Raw genomic sequence first — 22,329 nt, 5'->3', positions numbered from 1 at the left:
TTCCTCAGAATGGCTGAGGAAATTCTGGTCTCTAACTTCTGCTATTCAATTTTTTTGCATAGCTGGGCAATGCCTGTGTACAGACCCATGATTTCAAATCTTTAAAGGACGGCTAGATATTTATAACATTTTTGGCTGCGTTCATTATCTAGTTTCAAAGACGGAAGTCTTTACATGCATAAAGTGACTTAGATCTCATTAGGCGATGCCCTTGGTCTCAGGTAAGGAATGACCTGCCAGTTTTGCCAAGCAGGTTGGTAACAATGTGTAGGAGCCAAGTGGAGTTACAGAATCACAGGCAAGCGAGCTCTCAAGGCTGTCACCTTTAGAGGCTTCCCTCTTCCATGTCATTCCCTCTCCTTACTCCAGGACATTTTGAAGCACTCTGGGCAAATGTTTACCCTCTTCTTAAGCTCTTTAATGATAGAGATTCCCTAATTCCCCTACATCAAGATTTAGCTACCTTTGCCATCAGAAAGTTTTGCGTACTGCTTATCTGGTATTTCCCTTCTGATAGTTACACCCTCTACTTATTGTCATCACTTCAGCAAATGTCAAGAACATTTTATTTCTTTATCTTTGCAACGATCTTTCATTTTTTCAAACTGTCACACGAGCTGTGCTGCTACAGAAGCCAGTTAGAGCACAGTCTTATTCACCTTTCCCAACACCTACACTGATATCATCGCAAACTATGCTTGGGCTCTACCTGAAGACAATTACTCCACAAACGAGGTGTTTCACAATAGCTGTAATAGCTAAGTTCAAGTCTGACTAGAACCCTGCTGTGCCCATGGACACTCAGCAGATAGCTGGACAGAGAGGATGTGCTTGTTACGCTGAATTGCTTCTCACATGCACACTTTGAACAAATCCATAGCACGGGAGCTAGAGACGTTTTTCATAGCTCAATGAAATGGGGTACACTAGATAACAGTTAAGGTTTACTCACCTGAACAGAAGCAGCACAGCTTGGGGGAAAGTCTGAAAATTGTTGTTTCTGTTTATTTGATTGTTGTCCCTCATGGCCACTTTTCCAAACACCTACAATAAAACAGGATTTTGACTTTCATCCTAGTGACCTGTACTGTCAGAAGCTGTAGGCCTTGCAGTCTAAACTTGCTTCAGTGTGTATGAAAAACACTTTTGCAAATATACTTTCTTCACTCTGCCTAGTTTTTCCTGATAATGATGTAATTGCAGTAAATTTATCACATGTACAAGATAATTCTTAATCACTTAATTTAGCATCATTAAACCATTACAGTACTAATACATATTCCATATTCAGGTGATAAAATACTATTTGTTTTAAAATAGCACCTAGAGTCCTTTATTGATATTAAAGCCCTACTGCACTAAATATTGTATGTACTTGCAGTAAGAAATAATTGATGCGCTGAAAACCTCAAATCAAAACAGATAAATAGAGCTGCAAAAGCAGAGAGTCTGAGCACCTGTCTCAGCCAGAGATGGAAATGAGTTCTGTTCCTCAAAACTGAAGTGCACAAAACTGGCCACAAGACCAGTCTTTTTACCCAATATAATACATTTATATCCTCTTACAATACAGTGAAGGCTGTTATTAAATTTAGAGATATTAGCACCAATATACATACATGCTGCTGGACTTACGGACATAAGTTGCTTTTGGATAAATGATGAAGAAAAAGAATCCAGAAGCAAAATCACTCTCCATAGCCTATTTCTTCAATTAATACCATTTAATTAGGACCTCCCTTTTTGTTGATTTGAAAAATTTACAACTTTGAGAACAAAAGAAAACATCTGTAAAGATTTATGGAATGCAGAGCCATCCCAAGGCCTTATTCAAGAACTTCTGCCAAAGTGTTAATGTCCACCCAGCCATGCTCCTCAGGCACCTCCTTAGGCCAGCACCAGATCTCATGTGTGGCACAGAGACTACCATGCAACTCAAACCACACTCCCCATCACGGCTCCATGCTCAGTGCCTTTATCTGCTGCTTTCCTGCAGCCTGTGCAATCCCTCTCAAGCAGCCACCCCATACTCCCACTGTGGCCCAGTAGTACAAATTTTAGGAACAGTTTCCTGATGGGTTTCTCCTCTCTAACTATTTCCAGTTACTAGGACTGGAGAACCTGTTCTGCCCTCCCAGCACTGCTGCTGGTGTGAGGAGTGACACTTTCATCCCAACAGCACATTTTTATATTTTAAGTTACCAAAATCCTTTCTCTGCTTGCACATCTTGTACATATATCTTGCTCTGGATTAACCACAGGTTCAGCTGTGCCTAGATTCTTTTCCAAGTTCTATTCTTTTCACATGGGAAAGACTTATTAAAAAAAAAATAAAAGCCATGCATTCTTTCATACATTCATGCATAGGAATAAACTTCACAGTATGTGGAAGAGAAGTGGCTCCTTTCAGCAAACTAAGATACAATAAGCTCACACTAAGATCTTCTCTTGCATCTTTTTGGATTTTCCAACTAGCAAAACCATAGCTAAATAAACAATTTCACATTACTCTGGAAGCTCTGCCTTATACATAGCAACACCATCAAAGGAACGTTTCAATAAGCACCTTACTAAATAAATCTGAGTGGCCAACACTGTACTTTTGTTTAATGCTAAATAAAAATTCTATAATTACCTGCATTCCAATGACAGCGTAGATGAAGAACAGCATGGCTATCAGAAGGGCAACATAAGGCAGAGCCTAGAAACAGGACAGGTGCATTGTCTTTGAATAATTTCACACCATAATTTCAATTTCCATTTACAAAAATAATTTCTCTGTACAACACAGCCTTTTCCAGGGTTTTTCTTCCTATGCAAGTGCTTAAAATGTTATTACCTGTCACTCTTAATATTCTGCCACATACAATGAACACAAGCTTCATTATATTTTAAATTATTTCTGCCAGCAATACAGAGGGAAAAATCATCTTTAGCAGTTTTTAATTTTATTTTCATTACCGATTCTGACAACACAAAGATGCTTCCTTCTATACAGTTATAGAGTTCCATTAACTTCACATTCACCAGAGGTTTCAAGAGCAAGCATTCATTTTTGTTACAGTTATTAAATCAGTTTTATATAAAAAATAGATTAAATTCCTTTTTTGTAGTCATCTGATAAAATGCGTGGAAGTATGCAACCTGTGTGTGTCAAAGCTACCCTATCCTTTTACAGATATTCCAAATATTTTTTATGAAGTAACATAGAAATATCATGGTAACGGCTAACATTAAATGACAAAGAATGACCGTTGGCCTCACTGAAGTAACTGGTGAAGCTTGTTTTGGCATTAGTATGCAAATAAATTAAAATATGTCATTATTGATAGAATGAATTTCAAAAGAAATGGGTTTTTCACTCTACAGGGTACTGCTTCATAAAATTTTGTGTATAATTACATAAAATGGTGTTGTAATTATAAAGCAAATTTAAATATATTTTGCTAACCTGAAATGACTTAATAAATGTCCACAGTAAAGTTCTGATTCCTTCTCCTCTGCTAAGCAGCTTCACCAACCTCATCACCCGGAACAGACGGAAAAAAGTGATGGAGATTCTAGCGCTGTCTTCAGAGTTCTGAAGAGCATCATGGAGAAGTCAAACCAAATACAAACTCAAACATGCAACACTTCCAGAAAAAACAACATCAAATGCAAAGGTGGAAGAGGTAAGATTTGAAAATGTATCTTGAGGGCCTTTTCACCTTGATAAGCATGATATGAAAGGAAAAATTACATGCTAAAAACACAGGACCTGTAGAAATGCTTCACACATCGCATGCATTTCCAAGTTTTTTGGTTTGTTAATAAGGATCATATTGGGTTTGTTTGTAGTAGACTTCAATAATACATTGACAATGAATGCAAACCACTGCATAACACCTTTGTAGTAAGACAGTTATGAAAAATACAGAAAAAAATTGGTGGAAAATAGACATGGTAAAAAGAATAAACTCAAGTAGAGGTAAAACCACTGGGGTCGGTTTACTAGTCTTACCCCAGACTCATCAGTTGTGACTGTTTCAGTTGGCTTTGGCTTTAAGAAATTAAGAACATTAAATATTAAAATCAAATAAAAGATCAAAAAAACCCAAGCTTAACCATAAACAGAAGGAAATACATTTTTCATTTCTAAATGTAAATTAACATCTTTCAGCTCAATATACCTCCTGAACAAAACATTAGCATCCTTATTAAAACATGAAATGCTGAAGGGAAGGTTGACTGACTCATACTAAAACACCGTTGGCTGACTCATCCTAAAATCTGCTAGTATAAAACATATTTAAAAGTCTCAATGGATAGTAGATACAAAATAAAATATCTGCTCCTATGTAAACCAAACAAAATTAGCCATAATTTTCCACAGGATGTATGAAATTGTAGCAGTAAGTCTAAGTAAAACTCAAAAACAAAGCTCTGGGGTCAAACCAGCCTTTCAAAGTCACTTTTCTGCTGTGCTCTTTTTGAAGATTTATTACTTCATCACTGGAATCTATCTTCAAGTAATGATATAAAACATATCACATCAGGAGCTCCCTTAAAGCAAAGTGATTCCCTTGAGTTAAGTCATTCAGTGATGAACACTGGGTTTTGCAGTGCTTAACAAGGACAGACTTTCACTCTGCCAAAGCGATAGACAAGCATTTTTAGCACAATGACACGAAGGCCAATCCTCCCACAGAGGTGCAAACGAGAAGGCAATACTTGTGCTCTCTCTCCATCTACAAAGTAATATACCTGAGCTGATGTAACAGGGTTGGGCATGGTGAAAGGGCTTCAGGATTTGACTGACCCTTTTGGAACAGATCTGTACAACCCTCAGGAGCTACAAGGAGGAGAGAGGCACACCAACTTCTTGTTCACAGAGCCAAACTCTGTCCTGTGAAGAAACTCACTTCTCTCTTTATAATGTCTCTGTCTGCCTGCCTTTGGGAAACTGTCTTGATATCCTACATGGTCACTTAGAGAGCAGCTACCAAAGCTTAAAGGATCAACTGTCCATGCTTGCTTGTGCACTGATGGATTCACAGCAGCTTCATCCAAAATTAGATGGAAGCATCTTCAGTAATATTGATAGCACTAGAAAAAATGGGACTCTGGACATTAGATCCAAATGATGCGTCTCACTCTCTTGCCTAAAATATACTCCTTTTAAAGGGGCACCTTTCAACAATTACTGTCACATCGAGCAGCAATAACCATGATGCCTCCTCAGTGCTGCTTCCAACATTGTGGATGCATCAGAGACACTCTCAATGCCAGGCTTCACCGAGTAAAATCTCAAGTATTGCTGTTATCTGAGATAAAACTTGGGGAGAAAAAAGGCAAAAGAGAGGAGCTGATTCTGATGAAAATACTGGCAGGATATTATACAAACATAACATGGTAAAAACCAAGAATAGGTAGTACTTTGTGAAACTCAGATCATTAGTGATATTTTTTTAAAATACGAATTGTTTTTTCTATTTCTTTTTTGCAAAACATATACAAAGGTATCACAAGGGAAAAATTGAGGTAAAAATAATTGTTTGCTCAACTCCGTGCAATCTACATACATATACATTACTGCCCTGACAGCATCAGCATTTACTGACATGAAGAGTTTTAAAACTGTTTATGGGATTATTACTAAACTGATGCACTAATATTAATCAAAACCCAAATATCCTCACTAGACTTCAGTAAGCAGAGTATTTGTAAAATCAGCTGTAATATCTAAGCTTTGTAAGCACTTATATAAAATATACAAAAAATATGCTGCCAATAATAGACAGTTGCTGCATTAGAATTTCCCTGCATATTTCAACAATTTGAAATAAAACCATAAAAATATAGATTAATGAGAAATTCATAAACACGAATATCATAAATGCCAAAAGATCACAAAACACGGGAATGATCTTGCAAAGCTGTCTATCTACATCAATCACAAACCTGTACTAGTGTACACAGACCTACGTTGCTACTGACTTTTCAGAACAGAAAAAAACTTATTTTAATCTGAAACTTTTAAAGAAAAAGGGTTTCATTAAACCGTCTGCAGATGAAGACACTTCATATCAATCTTTGGTGACTGACTCATGCTGAGCTTGATATTGTCTTAACCAGTGATTAAATTAATTAGCATTCAATATTTTATATCATCAAACATTAAATGAAGTATTTGACAGATACAGAACAGATTAAATTACAGTATCATCACAAACTGGCAATAAAAAAAATGAAGTAACATTCTGTATTTTGCATTTGGGGGTTTTTCCTGCCAGCTTTTACAGGAGAAGGATTGGGCCCCAGATAAGCTAGGAACAACATTAGGATAGCAATATGTAATGGGATAAATAAGAACAGAAAAAGGATGCTTTAGTACCACAGATTTTTATGTAATTGTTTTCCAAAAGAAAAAATAATGAGTCTGCATTATGATCTAATTATGAAAAAAACCCTCGCAAAAGGAAAAGTCAGTAAAAAAAAAAAAACTTTTTCTACATAAAACTGTCCTAATGATTACTGAATTCTCATTTTTGAGAATGCAGCCAGGGATCAGATTACCAAAACTACGTGACCAGTTCTACTGCAGGTGCTCAGGAATGATGAGTGCAAAATCCCTCACCTTTTTTTTTTTTGTCTGATGTGTTTGTGTAAGCACATGTGTGTGTGCACAGGACTGTGTAGTGCACGCTCCTAGTATAAATCAGTGTCAGCTTCTTTGAACTAACCAGCTCTAATTGCCTGTTTCTGATGGCTGATCAGCTGCTGCTGGGAAGTGTTAGGATGTCATTTGTAAGAAATTATGTATTATGGACACTGGAAAGAGCAGGCCAAGAATGAAAAAGGAAAACACCTTGTTCACAAAAAGTAAATTGTACAAAAATACCAAGGTGGGGATAGATGCTAGAAACAAACAATAAAAATGAACTCTCCATACCAGAGGATTTTTTTTCTACTGGAGGTGAAAATATTCAGCTTCTGCCCATTATTGGTCAAGTGTTTTGGGTACTGACATTTTAAAGTGAGTGTATCTAATTTTTTTGCCCTCTCTGGTATTTCCCTCTGATAATACAGCAGCTTGGTTTATATTACTAATACTAATTATAATGAAGCTAATGTAGTGATATACCATAAAGAAAACATTATTCATACTTATTTATAAAGGAAATGCTCATCTAAGAGATCAAGTGAGTTAAGGTTTGCATATGTCCATCCAGCATGAAGTAATACTAAGATCTCAGAAACTAAGATTAAGATAACACAATTTCAGTAACAATAACAGACTGACTGACAATAACACAGAACGTCTGCTTCCCACAGATATGGAAAAAACATACACTACCCAAATAAATAATCTTATTTGCAACTTCAGTAACATTACTTGACATGTACACGCCTAAGTAGGTGGCACATGATGTGTATGTAGGGAAAGTACTAGAGTAGACTGAGGAAGGGCAGGTTGAGCACAGATTGTCTCTTTAGATGATGGCTCCTGACAGGACCACAAATAAAAATACTTCCTGCAGTCAGGAAATCCACCTACAGCCTGCTCTTTGCCCTCACCTTCCACCAATCATTCCGATACTACTCGTGTCCCAAACGCTTTGGAACTGGCTGGCCATTATTGCAATTTTTTTTGTCCCTGTGGGACTATGTGATTCCTAAGATGACAGATCTACTTCTGGGACTACTGCTAGAAGTCTTGTAACGGGCACAGGTAGAATAAACAGCTTCTGCTTTCACTGCTTGGCTAACAGATGCACTGCAAAGAGGTAAACGAGAACAGAGATTAGCTTAATTATTCTACCTTTTCTGTCAGCCACGTGCCAGCCTCAGTGAGGGCCTAGTTCCCCAAGGCACATTCATAACTATTGTAATTTTAAGCCAATTCTTAAATACTTCCAACAGGCAATAACATATGATTTTGCTTTTTTCTTAACCAAAGTTCAACACAGCAGCTTTCTTCCCCAAACAATCCCAACCCTCAAAACAGATTAACCAATGATCAAACTAAATTTCTGACTCACTGATTAAAATGTTTGCAACCTGCTACCAATTTTGGTATTTTATTGCTGCTTATGAAAAATGTAACACATTTCCTAAACAGTAATTCCTCATTACACTCTTCATATTGCAACAAAAGTTCAAAATAAACATCCTAACTGAAAAATGCTTCAGTGTCAAAACTGTGAGAAGAGTGAAACAGATTGCATCATGCATTGGAAGCAAAGTGTAGTGTATTTGTAAATAAACATAGTGAAAACCAGTGGGCATTAGTATACAGTGTTGGTCAAATGCTTCTTTTTAATAGATTTTGCCAAAGGGTACGAGAGTATCCCAAAACAAATGGACATGTAATGATGATGTAATCATGGTTACAAATCCAGAAGGAAACATCTGAACGACAAGTATATATCATGACAATAACGTATAGGAAAGCATTCAGGTTGCCAAAATATCTTCAGAAATGTGTAGCGTATGTGTGTCTGTATGCATATATGTATATACATATATATTTTTTTCAGAGAATAATTACTGGAATTCAAATGTGCTAGTAAACAATTTTCTTCATAGTCTTATCAGTGCTCTCTATATTCCCTGTTCAACATGAACCAAATGCCAATATACATAATTCAGTAAAAATTTTGAATCAATGTGAAGAACCCCAGAGTAGACTTAAAAAGTATCTTTTTCCTTGTAAAAGATGTATTTAAAACTCGTAAGTTTTAAATAAAAAAAGGTCATAATTAACATGTTGATGGCATAGGGTATTGTTATAACTAATACATATTCAGTTGTGCAATAAAGTAAATAATGTATTAGTAATAAGACCTTCATGAAAGCAGATCAGAAATGTAATTCTATTTCCAAATAAAATATTGCACACAGTATAGATTTCATATTGCAATAAGACTCCATAACAAAACCAAAGCCATAAGAGGACATGCTTTTCTGACCTATCCTTAAGCCTGAAGAGATAAATTTGCAAGAGTCTACAAAATGTACCAATGGTATTCAAAAATAGCAATTACCAACAACAAAACATAGATTCTAACATATGATACTGATGCATAAATTAGGATTCAAACCGAATTGCAGGGCTTTTGTTCAAAACTGGGATGCAGAATCTCTTACAGGAGGTAGACATGAGGTTTTAAATCTGCTCCTCCTCCCAAGCTGTGCCACCAGCTACCAGGTGAGTGGGCCACTACATAAAAATAAGCACACTGTCCACTAGTAGCCCAGCAAATGATAAGAGCATCCCACCGTTTGCAAGTCAACATCATGCACTGCATAGTGCCAAAATGGTAATAATGATGGTCCTTCTTGCCAAATGGCAGAATATCCAAATCTGGGTTTGTGAGAGAGCTTTCTGACGTGTGCCATTGCTACAAACCACCATTAGCTGTTACGGTAGCGTAAGCATGGAATAAGCCTCACGTGTTTAGAGCGGTGATTTAAGACAAATAGGTTTTCCTGAGGGGCTCAGGAGGAAGAATCAATGCTGTTCCTTTAAGCCCTATTTCAGCAAATAACTTGAATTTTCCTTAACTTCAAGCATAAAACTAGTCCCATAGGGACTGAATGAGACATTTGCACAAAAGAAGAAAGGGAATTCTCCATTACTTTCTCGACATTTTGGCAGCACGTGAATGGCAAAAGAAACTAAAATAAAAAATGTGAATTAAAACCTTTGTAAATACTGCTGTAACAATGTGATCATGCCTCTAAGTCATCCAGTGCTGGTCATCCAAATGGCTTCTGAGCTGGCAAACAAGATCATTTCCATACAGTCAGGCCAGATTGAAACTTGTCTGTTACTTCAATTTAAGAACTTACTCTTTTATTCAGAACTTATTTCCAATTTGTTTACCTCTTATTGTCTTAAGTTATATATGTCCATGACTAACCACATCTTGTGTCTCACGATCACTACTCTTTTTATTGAAAAGGAACCATTTTTATGACCACACAGGATCTTGTGTCATGTGAAAAATTTTGAAAACAAAAAGTCACAAAACCTAATAGTAATTATATAGGTTTTAGTAGTGGTTTTTTTATTGCTATACCATATATATTTACTTATATATACTTGCCTCTAAAAATTTCTAAAAATAAAATGAACATGAAAACCAATTAGGCTCATAAAGAAGAACTGGTTAAAGGAAGGGATATTAAATGACACAGTAAATTAAAAAAACAATCATAGAAAATAGCGTATTGCCGAAATATATGTTGCTCTGAGGTGGTTCATTTCTGGAGTTGGTCACTGATCCAGTCCTTGAGGATGCTGAGCAGTCCTGTAAATTGCTGAAAACATTAAGCATTGATTTCCAGAGGCCATAAAATTTTCAAAACACAGTAATTTCCTGGATTATATGTGAATGAGAGGTTACTGGATCAGAAGAATCAGCCTCAGGGCACCATATACATTATTGTAAAAAGTTAAAAAAATAAGAAAAGGAAGAACAAAATAAAGAGATGACATTTAATTTTCAGAATTTAATAGTGAAATCAAGGTGATATGTAACTAGAAATTCCAATCCACTCTCTTGAAAAAAATGGGTCAGATACAAGCATGTTATATATAATAGAGGAACCTGCTGGCCTTTGGAATTAGTCTAAATGTACACAGGGAGACTATCAGAATGATGCTGAGTTGTTTCCACAGCATGAGGCAATTATATATGCAAAACCATGAGAATATTTAGCTCATCTTGAGTACGTTATTTTAGGTATTCGCTTTCTTTCAAGTTGTCTTTTACATTGATCAATTAAGAGGGCTGTACTCCTGCAGTTGAAACTGCACCAAAATCTGATCTTACATCAGCACTAGCAATTTACACTGTTTCAGAACATCCCGCAAACAAGGCTGAGCTTCCTCAGTTTAAGAAGTTTCTACAGTGGGAATTTTCACAGGTGCCATTTCAATCGTGCTTGAAATCCCATTGAATGCAAAGTCTTGTTAGCATCTCAGCAGAGCTGTAGATTTCCCAGGATCACTGTCAGTGTTAGGTAAAAAGTACAGGTGGAATGGCACATTTCAGAATGCCCCAAAAAAATTAAGAAAAAGATTTTAAAATACTGAATTTGGATTATAGAAATTAACACAAGAGTAATGAGGTAGGAATAATTCAGTAGAATCAAAACAATGAAAGTAATAAAAATTTCAGAAATTTCCCTAGACACTCTGCAGTATTCACTGTTTCATGTTGAAAATGGGAAATCAAGCCCAGAAATACACTGAAAGTGTAATACATTAATGACTTGCACAAACAAAGCACAAAAAAGTGGAAAAGACCACAAACAGACAATACTTAGTACACAAATAGTCCGCTGTGCAGTACTAGAAGACATCAAAGATGAGCCCTTTTTCTCTAGTGAGTATAGCATGAAGAACTAAGAAATGACAGTGCCAGTTGTTGACTGTGGTGTGTACTTTTCCTGGAGAAAAGTATCTCCAGAATATTTTCAAGACAACCGTGTGAATTACTAAAATGACAGTGTTCTTCACAGCTGAAAGCTCAGCAGTGACCAGTTACAAGTAATGCTGTCAGATTAACACTGTCCATACAGTGTTAAATACAGGGTTAAATATAGGGACATCTTCTATGGTCACAGAAGTACAGTGCAGCTATTTTTCAATCTCTTTACAGTCAAGACATTTTGCAGTTAAGGAAAGCTGTTCTAAATGATTGATCTTTTTACACTCCTCAAGTATCATTATCACCTACACCAATACTATTGTGAATGGAAATAGGGGGCAAATGGTAAATACTTGAGCCGAAAGTCTAAATCCAAACTTTTCTGAAAAAAAAATACAAAAAAATAAACAAACAAACAAAAATCTCCAAAACCGAATTAGAGGCATCTTTTAAAAATCTGCTCCGTGGACTGCAGTTATACTGTGAGAAATGTCTCAACAGGACAATGCAGTTCTGTGCTGAGTGACCCTCCGTGTCAGCTGGGGTTCCTTCAGATCAGACAGAAAGGTCCATCACCCGCTAAGAACGGAACAAAATCAGTCTGTAATCTAAGGGTCAGACTAAGGTCCTTCTGCTCACATTATCACATCACTCCTCCATTGCTCTTTCCAGTAACGCAGTCAGTCATGAGGTTCCCACAGTTTAACATAAAATCAGGAAGGAATTTTAAAGTGAATCAGTCTAAAAATTATTTTGATTGTGTCTACTCTTTGAGATGGCAGTGTAGAATTTGCAGCTTTATAAAGAAGTGTGAAGTCTCTGATAAGGGCTAATAGACACTGTGTATTTTGCATATTCTGCCATCTTAAAAAAAAAGAATAAATTTGTTTTCTATATTTGGTTAAAATGTGTTTATAATAGATATTACTATGCTTACCAAATAGACTAGAACCAAAGAATATTAAAAGCTATATACATCACTGTTTCTCAACAGCAGCTACTGCCACTAACTGATGTAGCCTGTGCCAATGCTACTGTGCTCTGAAGGGTGACCTGTATGGTCACAGTATAAGAAGTAATTCCTTTGGCAGCCGCTTTACCCACTCTTTTCTGCCCTACCATGGCCCACATTTCTGTCAATACTTAGAGCTCAGCACCTCATCCAGCCAACTGTGAAGTCCCCAAACTCTTGTGGAAGCCCAGCTCACGTAGCTATGGGGGCAAGAAGGGCTGCAGGCAAAGGCTGCTTAAGCTTCACAGAGATGCCAGAAGAAATCTTCATCAAACCATGGACTCAGCTGAGATGATCCTGACAAATTCAAGCTCCCAGTAGGTAGCTTGCTGATCTGAACAATGCACTGAAAGCCAAAAATTGTCTTCTGGACAGATCATACTTGGGAAATTTGTTTTAATTTTTTTAAATAAGCCAAAAATTGTCTTCTGGACAGATCATATTTGGGAATTTTTTTAATTTTTTTTTTTTTAAATTTTTTTTTTGCCCCTCATCCTGGAATGCCCAGAACAGATCACAGTTTTTTCAAATAGAGTTTCTGTTCCATGTTCCTGGGCAACTTTATTATCCTGGTATTCACAGTTCCAAAATTAAGGTACTGTCTAAATGTAGTAAAGGATATCACTCCTGCTATTCACTGGAGGAGTGTGATCCACAGAACTGGGTTCCTGACATGAACCACTTCAGAAAATAGATTTTAAAATGTGTTTTTTCGGAAAAACTGTTTCAATTAAATGGCAGTGATATCCACTGGACGGATTTGCTTCCCCAAAATATGATTGAGATATTGCAACCTAAATACTCACTACTGAAGAGTATTTATTCAAATTTAGGATGATGCATATTAAATTTCCCTACTGAAAATAAACCATTTGGGTAAGTAATAAAATCCACTGGGGCAAAAAAATACGTCTAGCAAGCAGCTTACTAAAACAAATTTAAGAAAAAACTAATGTTATTAGCCAGTCCATAAGCTGTGACTGGTGTAGAAGAACACGCAAGCTAAACATCTTCAAAGAATAACAAGCAACTATTTATATCTAAAAACTTTCTCTGATTCATCTATTTACAGGGAAAATATGTACATGCTGGGGATCTCCTGCAGCATGGGTATTTCTGGACAACTTAGTTCTAAGAATGATGAACAGCTGAGATCTTCAGCAGGTGGAACACGCTAACCTCACCTACTGAGTCTGTGCCCCCCAAACATCTTCAGCTGCTGGGTTGGATCCAAGCCTCACCTTAGTCTCCTTTTTTGAGGTCTCAAAAAGCATTAGAGGGAAGGGGCACTCTCCTCTGATATTTTTACTAATTAAACACAGAAACATGTAAGTATGAGAAGCACTTGCATATCTACTGCAGAACTAGTGTTTTTCTGTTGGATAAGTGTGCATCATCTTCTTCTGCTCCCTCATGAGATATGAATGCTAACATCGCTCTAAAAACCCAACCTCCCACAGAAAAAATATACCATTATTTGTTAAACTGAGCCACTGAAACAACTTACAGAATCTTGAATTATCTCAGTCAAGCTACCTACAAAAATCACTGGGCCTCAAGTAAAATAGACTTAATTACTGTAAAATGTTTTAAATATTTTCTGTACTTATATAGAAAAGTATAACTCTCATTGTCTCACTATGCTGTGTGCATGTGCAACTATATGGGTACATATATTTATAATAACAGCTTATACAAACATCTATATCAATGTTTCAGTCTTTGATTCCAGGATAAAACAGTTTTCTAAAAAAGGATTTGGGGGGATAAAGTTTACATTTTCTGTATTTCTTGATGACAGCAATTACTTTTTAGTGCATGAACGGTTGCTACTTACATTAACTTCTGTTATAGCAATATCAACGACGCTACCAACAACAATTAAGGCATCAAAAGTGTTCCATGCATCAGTGAAATAGTGCTGTTACGACAAGCATTCAGCAGAAAGAGAGCAAGAGAAAAACACAAACAGAAAAAGAGAAGAAAAGGACAGTGTTATAACACAGAAACACTCTAGGCTTCTCTGATGTACCACTATACAATCTAATCTTTCCCTTTCATAGCTCAAAAAAATTGGTAGAAAAAAAGGCTATTTATTTCCCATATCAACATAATTGACCCAAGACTGGTCTGTACTCAAACTTTAGAAACATCAGATCAAAATCTGTGACTTGTCCAGATGATGGAAATAGTGGGGAGACAGAGAAAGAGAAGTAGGGACTGGGGAAAGTAAGCTGGGGTATACTCACATCAGCTTCACTGAGAACGACGTCTACTATGCTGCCAATAACGATGAGGGAGTCAAACGTATTCCAGGCATCACTAAAATAGCCCTGAACAGAGCAGGCAGGGTGCAAACGTTTGTGATTACACATGAAATGTCAAATATTTGCATACTTCTGTTTAGTTTTGCATAAACAGAAATTAGTTAAACAAAACCTGTGGTCTAATGAGAAAACAAAACAAAAACAAACAATATTGCCTACTGAAGGAAAAGCAACATATATGTGCATGTGTGTGTATATATATACTTTATATATATACATGTACAGACACACACACAGACACACGCGCACACACACGCAGTACACATGCATAATACACCATCGAATAAGCACAATGTTGGCAAGCAAGCCATCATCCAAAACTGGTTTTGGATTTCTAGCAAGGCTGAGAAATTCTAACATCTATACCCTAACAAACACGACAAAATCCCTGTAATAATATTTCTAGAAGACCAAGCCAATTAAATCCTCCTTAACACCAATGACAGTTAGCCCTATCTAGGTGACTGGCAAAAATAATCTAAGGGTCAAAGCTCATCACTGGCTAGTCATGCACAATTTTTTTATGTCAAACTGTGCACAAATATTAGAGAACTCACAATCCTCTGTTCACAAACTAGGTTTAATATAGGAACTCCCACTACATTTGCAGTCAGGGCCCAATTCTGTGACCAGTGAAGTCAGAGCTAGGAACCACAGCAACTTGAAGAATTTCTTAATGCTTTTTATGCAGCCAGTCCAATGTCTGAAAATTCATTTTCATAAATTGCTTAGTTACCCTTCTGACAGTTGATGGCTTTAAATATATTTCCTATACGTATGTTACAGACACACAGCTGCAAATGGTTATAAAGAGCCATCATACAATCAGCTGTCCATTGGTATCAAAACTGCACGACTGAGCACAAAGGTATTTCAGGAGAAACCTTGAGGTAGGTTCCAGGATTCATCTGTCACTGGTAACAAATCAAGATGTATTACCCCGTTGAAGGCAAGTCTATGGAGACAAGATAGGCTTTCTGCAATATGTAGAATTTTCCTAGTTATTACAGAAATTCAGAACTGCAAAAGTTACAGAACTTGCCCTTTTTCTCAGATATATTAATTTATCAGCCAACCATGACTAAAGAATGCACATTACATAACAAAGGCTGAAATGTACATTTTACACACGTACACTCTACTTTCCTAATTTAAAAATACTAACTTGTCAGCCACTATTGAAGCTCTAAAAAAAATTAATACTAGCAAAGTTTAAAATGACAAATGTTCTAATCTAACCTTATGTCTAGTTACAATTATTATTACATTGTTTACTGTAAGATAATGTTTTAGTTGAGTAGTTTGTTACATGTATTGTTAGCACAGAAAAGCAAAATCAGCTATAAATTTTTTTTTAATTGGACAATTTTTTTCATCAAGATTTTAAACTTAGAATTTCTAGTAACTTCACAGTTTAAAGGTTATGCTCAAGTGCATTATTATTTGGGGAAAAAAGATAATCTGATGTGGAAATATTCTCTTGGAGACTACTAGAGAGCTGCTACAGAAGAAGACAGCTCTACGGTGTATTCTGGGAGAATGAGCACTGAGCAGAGTCAGGAAAGCCTCATTATGTTTCTAATGCTACTCTCTTTTAAAACATAAATTGCTATAATCATCCCCTCATTTAAGGAAGGGGCTGTAAGAGGAGACTAGATCAGAGTATGAGTATTATTACAGCCCTTTGTGCCACCTGCTTGGTTCTTTGTGATTAATCAACAATTCCAGTTTTGGGGCAATAGCCAATGTTCATGGATTTGGCCTCCTGAAGAATCACTTCTGTTTCTGAGACTTTCTGCACAATTCCCTACTGCTCCTTCCTTACTCACCCTGCTTCACAAAAACAAGCCATCCCCATCACGCTGAACCACCTCAATGATACTGACTTTCATAATCCTAAAGAGATTAGCAGCTACCAACTAAAGAAGGGGAGCTACTCTCATAATATTCTTCCTGATCATTCATACTCCTTATTTCTCTTATTTAAAAGAAGTATCTTTCTTCATTTTAAAATAGGGATATTTATATATATACGTAAAATAAGAGACTATTGGCAAACAGCAAACAGATAATCCGCACAATCCTGAGGTGTGCTACTCGTCCTCCTCTACAACAATGGAAACCAAAAAAGATCCTCCAAATAAAGGTTAATTTCAGCTATAGAAACATGACTTTACTAGACACACTACAATAGAAGGCACTGAAATAACAAATTCACATTTTGATTCAACACAGCTAAAATACTTTTCACATTTATTTATTTTATGAAACCTTTTCCATCAGTATAGACAAATATTGTTCAAAGTAATATGTAAAGCAAAAGCATACAAATAAACAGAAAAACTAAGAGAAAATAAAGATGGTTTTGGAAAAGGGAGGAATGGACAAGTCACAGCAAATAAACATCATGCAAATAAGTTGTTTTCACCACTGCAATGACCCAAGATCAATTCACTTACTAGCCATCTTTCCTTTTTTCTTACAAAAATCTGATGTAAAACGACATGGAAAATCATTACAAGTTTAAGTAACAACTAGCTATCATGAAGCTGTATATACGGTATGTGTTGATGTATTACTATAGATTTCATAGATGTATTTTGTTTTGTACTATACTAAACCATGCTAAGTAACAGACTTTAGCAAATGTGAAGAACAATGTGAAAAAAGGCCTGCTCTTGTAACTTACATTACAAAAAAATCTGTTCATTGAGAAATGCTGAAGGATAAAATCACAAATCCTGGGGAATATGTAGGCATAGGGAATTAACATCAAAATGTGTTTCTATAGATCTACCACATTCATATTTTATTTAGTCCTTTTAGTACTCTGTTGAAAAGTTTAGGGTTCATTCTCCAAAGTACTGTGTGCTCCAATCTCCCAGTCAAGAACTGTGCCAGACACTCGGCATCACCTTTAATATCTACCCTTATCCAAGATTTATTTATTTCAGAGCTGGAAGGCAGTTTGCAGTATCTTGGTTTTAAACAACACAATATCATAGTAAGAGTATCAAAAATTTATAGTAGCCTTAAGTTTGTATGATCGGCAAAACCAACACAGTTTTCACATTATTTTTGTGAATGTATTAAGGGGACACTGTCAAGCAGATGAGAAAAAACTAACGTTTTTATCTATTGTTATTTTTACAGAGTGAGCAATGGAGTTTTTATTTGATGCTTTGAGCATCTTGGAAATAATTTTTAAAATGCACAAAATAAATAAATAAAACTGTCCAGACTAGACTAAGAAACCCACCAGTGACAGAAACTTAGAGAAAATGAATCAGTCTTTCCTCACAGACCCTAAAGCAAAACATTAAGTTGGGTTTCAGATTGTTCCTACTATTATTAAATTTTCATATGATTCAAAGGAATTCATAATTGTTTTAAGCATGTATCTAGTTTAAAATTTAGATTACTAGAAGACATTTACATTGTCTTTAAGATTTCTGGCTGATTTGCAATTATTAATGAACTATGCCATATATATTGCCAACAAGTGTTCTGTTAAAGAGTATCTGACATTTTTAAAAGTTACAATCTTCAAAGAATAACAGGAACAACCTTAAAGATATTTAACTCCCTTTCCTTCCTGCTAATTAATCTCTTCCAGAAGTCTGATAAATATTATGACCTTTTAACCTTGTACTGCTAATTAACAAGTTTAAGGTGTTCTACAACTATGGGGGAATGAAATTCAGGAACTGAGGACCTGTCACTGACTGTCTGCCCTTCAAACTCTCAGAGTTCAGAGCCAGGGATCTCTGCGGTAAAAGTATCCATCAGATAGAAACCATGTTGCAACAGAGTTAAAACTCAAATTGTACAGTCTTAGAGACCAGTATTAAGACATTGCATTTGATAATGAGTAGGAAGTTCGTAATATAAATGGAGCTCTGTGATTTATACAGTCATGATCAGACCACTATATTTTGCATTAGCTGCTATTTCTGACTACAGTCACAAGTGCATGGAGAACCATACGAGGATTCACAATCTTCTTTCAAAGAGCAGATGATAAAATACAGCAAAGTCTTCTGAAACTTCAGTGTGAAACACAGATATAGAACAGGAAATACAAATCAGGAAACACAATCAGCATACTCATGACACTGTGGTCCACACATCTGAGCTATCTCCTCTGGGGCCTCATATAAGGTGCAATCCTTAGCATTTAAATAAGATAGGTGACACGAAAATACAAATAAATTCATTAGAAATGTACAATGGACTGGACAGTTCAGCGCGAGACTACGGGAGTGGGTAAGCATTCACCCAGAACTCCACACGTCACACTTCAACACCAGACCTCAAGTGATGCATAGTTTGCTTTCTTCTGCAGGCAAATACAAGCTAGTTTTAAATCAAGTAGCTCCACAGCCATGCTCATGACTAAACACAGGCTGAATAAATAGTTCTGAAAGGTTGGAAATTCGTTCTACATCTAGTCCGTGCTGAGCTCTGGGCAGCCATGACTATGTTGCTCTAAGTATCAGAGTTGGCTTATTTAAAGCAAGAATTAAAGTTGCCCACACAGCCTCAGTCATTCAGTTCCCGACTTAACACCAAGAAAGGGCACAGTTCACAGCCAATAACAGATGCAGATATCCTGATTACTTTGAAAGAAGGGCAATGGAAAATGAGAAATACCAGCCTTAGATGGTGAGATCAGTAAGTTTCAAATGGCACGACTGTTTTTTTTTTTCAAATTCCATATATAATAAGGGATCACACTTTACTTACTCATATAGTTATAAGCTCAGAATAAATATTGGTTTCATTGTACTGAAAACAAAATTTAGTTTTTCATTATTAACTTTTGCACTGTCATAAATGGGTTATGAGAACTGAACACAAAGACTGCATTAACTGTCACAGTCTGATTTTAATCTTTTTTTTTTTTCAATTAGTAATTATAGTTATCATAGTTGCAAGTTTCTCTTGCAAACCTACTTTTGAAAATGTCTGCGTTATTCACTTTGACAGTGTCCCTTTAAGGCTCAACTGCTCATTGGGGGGCCCTCTACCATAACTGACAACATAAAAAGCTAAAAAGGCTATTGAATATGCAAATTATTTATGTGTATGTTTGTAGTGCTTATCTATATTTTATAAAGTAAAGAAATACTTTTGCATTTTAGAATAGGAAATACAACATAACATACAGGTCTTTACTAGAGATTAATTTAGTGCAAAGTTATAAATGTCGAATCACAAATAGAAGAAGCAGTAATGTTTGTAACAGGAAATGATTTATCTGATTTACAAAGGGACATTATCACTACTTCAAAATATTCCAGATCTCTTCAACCACCTTGTGATATTTTTTTTCTGATATCTGCATTTCATTTCCTGGAGTTACATATATATATATATATTCTGAGACTAACAATTCTATTATGATTTCACTGATAGATAAATGTGGGAAATGTGGATTCTTTTTGTTCTTTGAATAATACATCACTAATGTGAAACTTACATTATACTTAATTCCTGTGATGATGACCAAATTAAATCATATCTAAAACTTACCTTGGGTTTGAATGCAATCAGTTTCAAAACCATCTCAACAGTGAACACTCCTGTGAAAACCATATTCATAATGTCCATTACATCATTAAAGATCTTAGACTGTCCATAGTGCTGTGAATGAAAAATACAATCCTTTTAGAAGTGAAGGCTTTAAAATAGTAAGTGAAAACATGGCAAACCTGAGACAAAAAAATACAGCACAGGAAAATACATTCTACTAGTATATACAATGCACACCTATATGCATCTAGACTAGCAGAATATCTCTGGTCAAGAACGGAGTTGTTTAAATCTATTCTGATTAGACCTTAAGAAGAACAAAACTGTCATTCCTCTACATCCTAAGGGAATCTCCAGAGAAATGGTTTTGAGGAGAAAAATGTTCCCCCAAAAAAGGATGACAGCATTTTCCCAAGTTTTCTATGCTAGGTTTTAAAATTAAATAACCTTGTGTCACACCTGCTTAGAAAGCCTGTGGTATGTTCACAGAATAACATCTATTGTGTAGGAGTGGAATTTTTAACAGGATACAGTGCATGCCAGTTAACTGAAAAAAATAGAGTGGTTTTGTAAACTGAATTTGAACCACTCTTTCTTATAAAAATCTGAAGTACTGAGGAAATGAGAGACAACTTGGAAAAGCAGGTAAGAGAAGCAGCTGGTGAAGAACTGCATACATAATATAGCAAAATTAGAAAAATAAATATATATATACACACACCAAAAAAACCCCACGTGCAAAAATACACATAGGTATACGTAGTAATACAGCTAATACATGAAAATATGTTTGCATAAGGTTTGCATTATCACGCAAAACTAGTTTTTAAACTACAGACACAGAGAATAGAAATATCACAGAATGGTCTGGGTTAAAAGGGACCTTCAAAGATCATCCAGTCCAATCCAACCCAATATGGAGTAGTACATGTATGAAATGAACACAGAACAAGTACAGAAACCACACAGAGGTGAAGTAATGCTGAAAGACACTGCATAAAAGAATATATGTTAAATAAAAGAGTCTAAGGGGTTGAAAGAAATGTTCACTAACAAAATTAGACTTTTATGTTCTCTTCAGATTCTCTTGCACATGTATTATTGTGGGAACACACACATACAATATAAATTAAATTACACTGCAGGTACAAAATAAAACCCAAAGAGCTTGATTATGTTAGGAAGAACTTTATCAACATCAAGCTGTTTTAAACAATTTTACTTCAGAGAACTGATGAACAGATTAGAACATGTCACAGAAAAGTAATATGATCACAAGTGCTCTTTTTAAATTTCACTTCATAAAAAAATACAGGTTACTATAAATGAAAGGCATTATGTCACCTATTCCTTCCCTGCAATTTATGCCAACAGCTTCCAAAGAGCTTCTGTTTTTCTTACCTGCATAGCCAAGCAAAGTGTGTTCAGCATGATGAGGACAAACATGATGTATTCAAATCCAGTAGAATTCACCACATACCAGAACTTGTACTGGTAAGGATTTTTTGGAATATATCTACGAAGAGGACGTGCCTTCAAGGCATATTCTACACACTGACGCTGTAAAAAGCAAATACATCAAAAATTGTCAGACTATATCTAACAGCTAATCAACTGATAATATAATGAATAAGTGCAAATTGTTAAAAAAAGTCTTAAAAACAGGCAGTCTATCTACCTGATATAGGGAGTTTTATTACTAAGTGTTAATAAAGTAATCAAGTAGTTTACCAATCCTGATTTGGTCATTAACAACTGTACCTAATCATATACATACTCAGCCACATACAAATAATGCTCATGGAAATTCTGAAGTGTTTCACCTTTATACCTTTTATATATAGTAGTACACAGTAGTATATCACAGACTATATGTGTGTATATATATAGTATGTAGCATGAGTATTTTGACTTCACAGACTATATGTGTGTATATATATAGTATGTAGCATGACTATTAATTCACCTGTATTCATGATTTGACTTTGCTAAGTTTTCAACAACCAATGTAACTGCACAGCATAAAACCCTAGAG

General features: G+C 35.7%; 1 protein-coding gene across 6 annotated transcripts in view; it reads right to left on the bottom strand.

Moving 5' to 3' along the window:
• Positions 1–22,329, bottom strand: part of CACNA1D (calcium channel, voltage-dependent, L type, alpha 1D subunit) — a 194,392-nt gene that overhangs the window by 37,047 nt on the left and 135,016 nt on the right. For 4 of the 6 annotated variants that reach the window (XM_014943228.1, XM_014943231.1, XM_014943229.1 and 1 more), the window contains exons 28-35: positions 21,696–21,854; positions 20,295–20,405; positions 14,682–14,765; positions 14,270–14,353; positions 4,001–4,039; positions 3,452–3,580; positions 2,636–2,701; positions 953–1,044 (exon numbers count right to left, since the gene is read on the bottom strand). In XM_014943228.1, coding sequence (XP_014798714.1) covers positions 953–1,044; positions 2,636–2,701; positions 3,452–3,580; positions 4,001–4,039; positions 14,270–14,353; positions 14,682–14,765; positions 20,295–20,405; positions 21,696–21,854 — 764 coding nt within the window. The remainder of the gene's footprint in view (positions 1–952; positions 1,045–2,635; positions 2,702–3,451; positions 3,581–4,000; positions 4,040–14,269; positions 14,354–14,681; positions 14,766–20,294; positions 20,406–21,695; positions 21,855–22,329) is intronic. The other 2 variants (XM_014943232.1, XM_014943234.1) reach the window with 1 other exon arrangement.

This window comes from Calidris pugnax, unplaced genomic scaffold (genome assembly GCF_001431845.1).
Source record: "Calidris pugnax isolate Ruff unplaced genomic scaffold, ASM143184v1 scaffold128, whole genome shotgun sequence".
NCBI classification, from domain to species: Eukaryota; Metazoa; Chordata; class Aves; order Charadriiformes; family Scolopacidae; genus Calidris; species Calidris pugnax.
The sequence above is the reverse complement of the archived record's forward strand: the minus strand, read 5'-3'. Positions and strand labels throughout refer to the sequence as shown.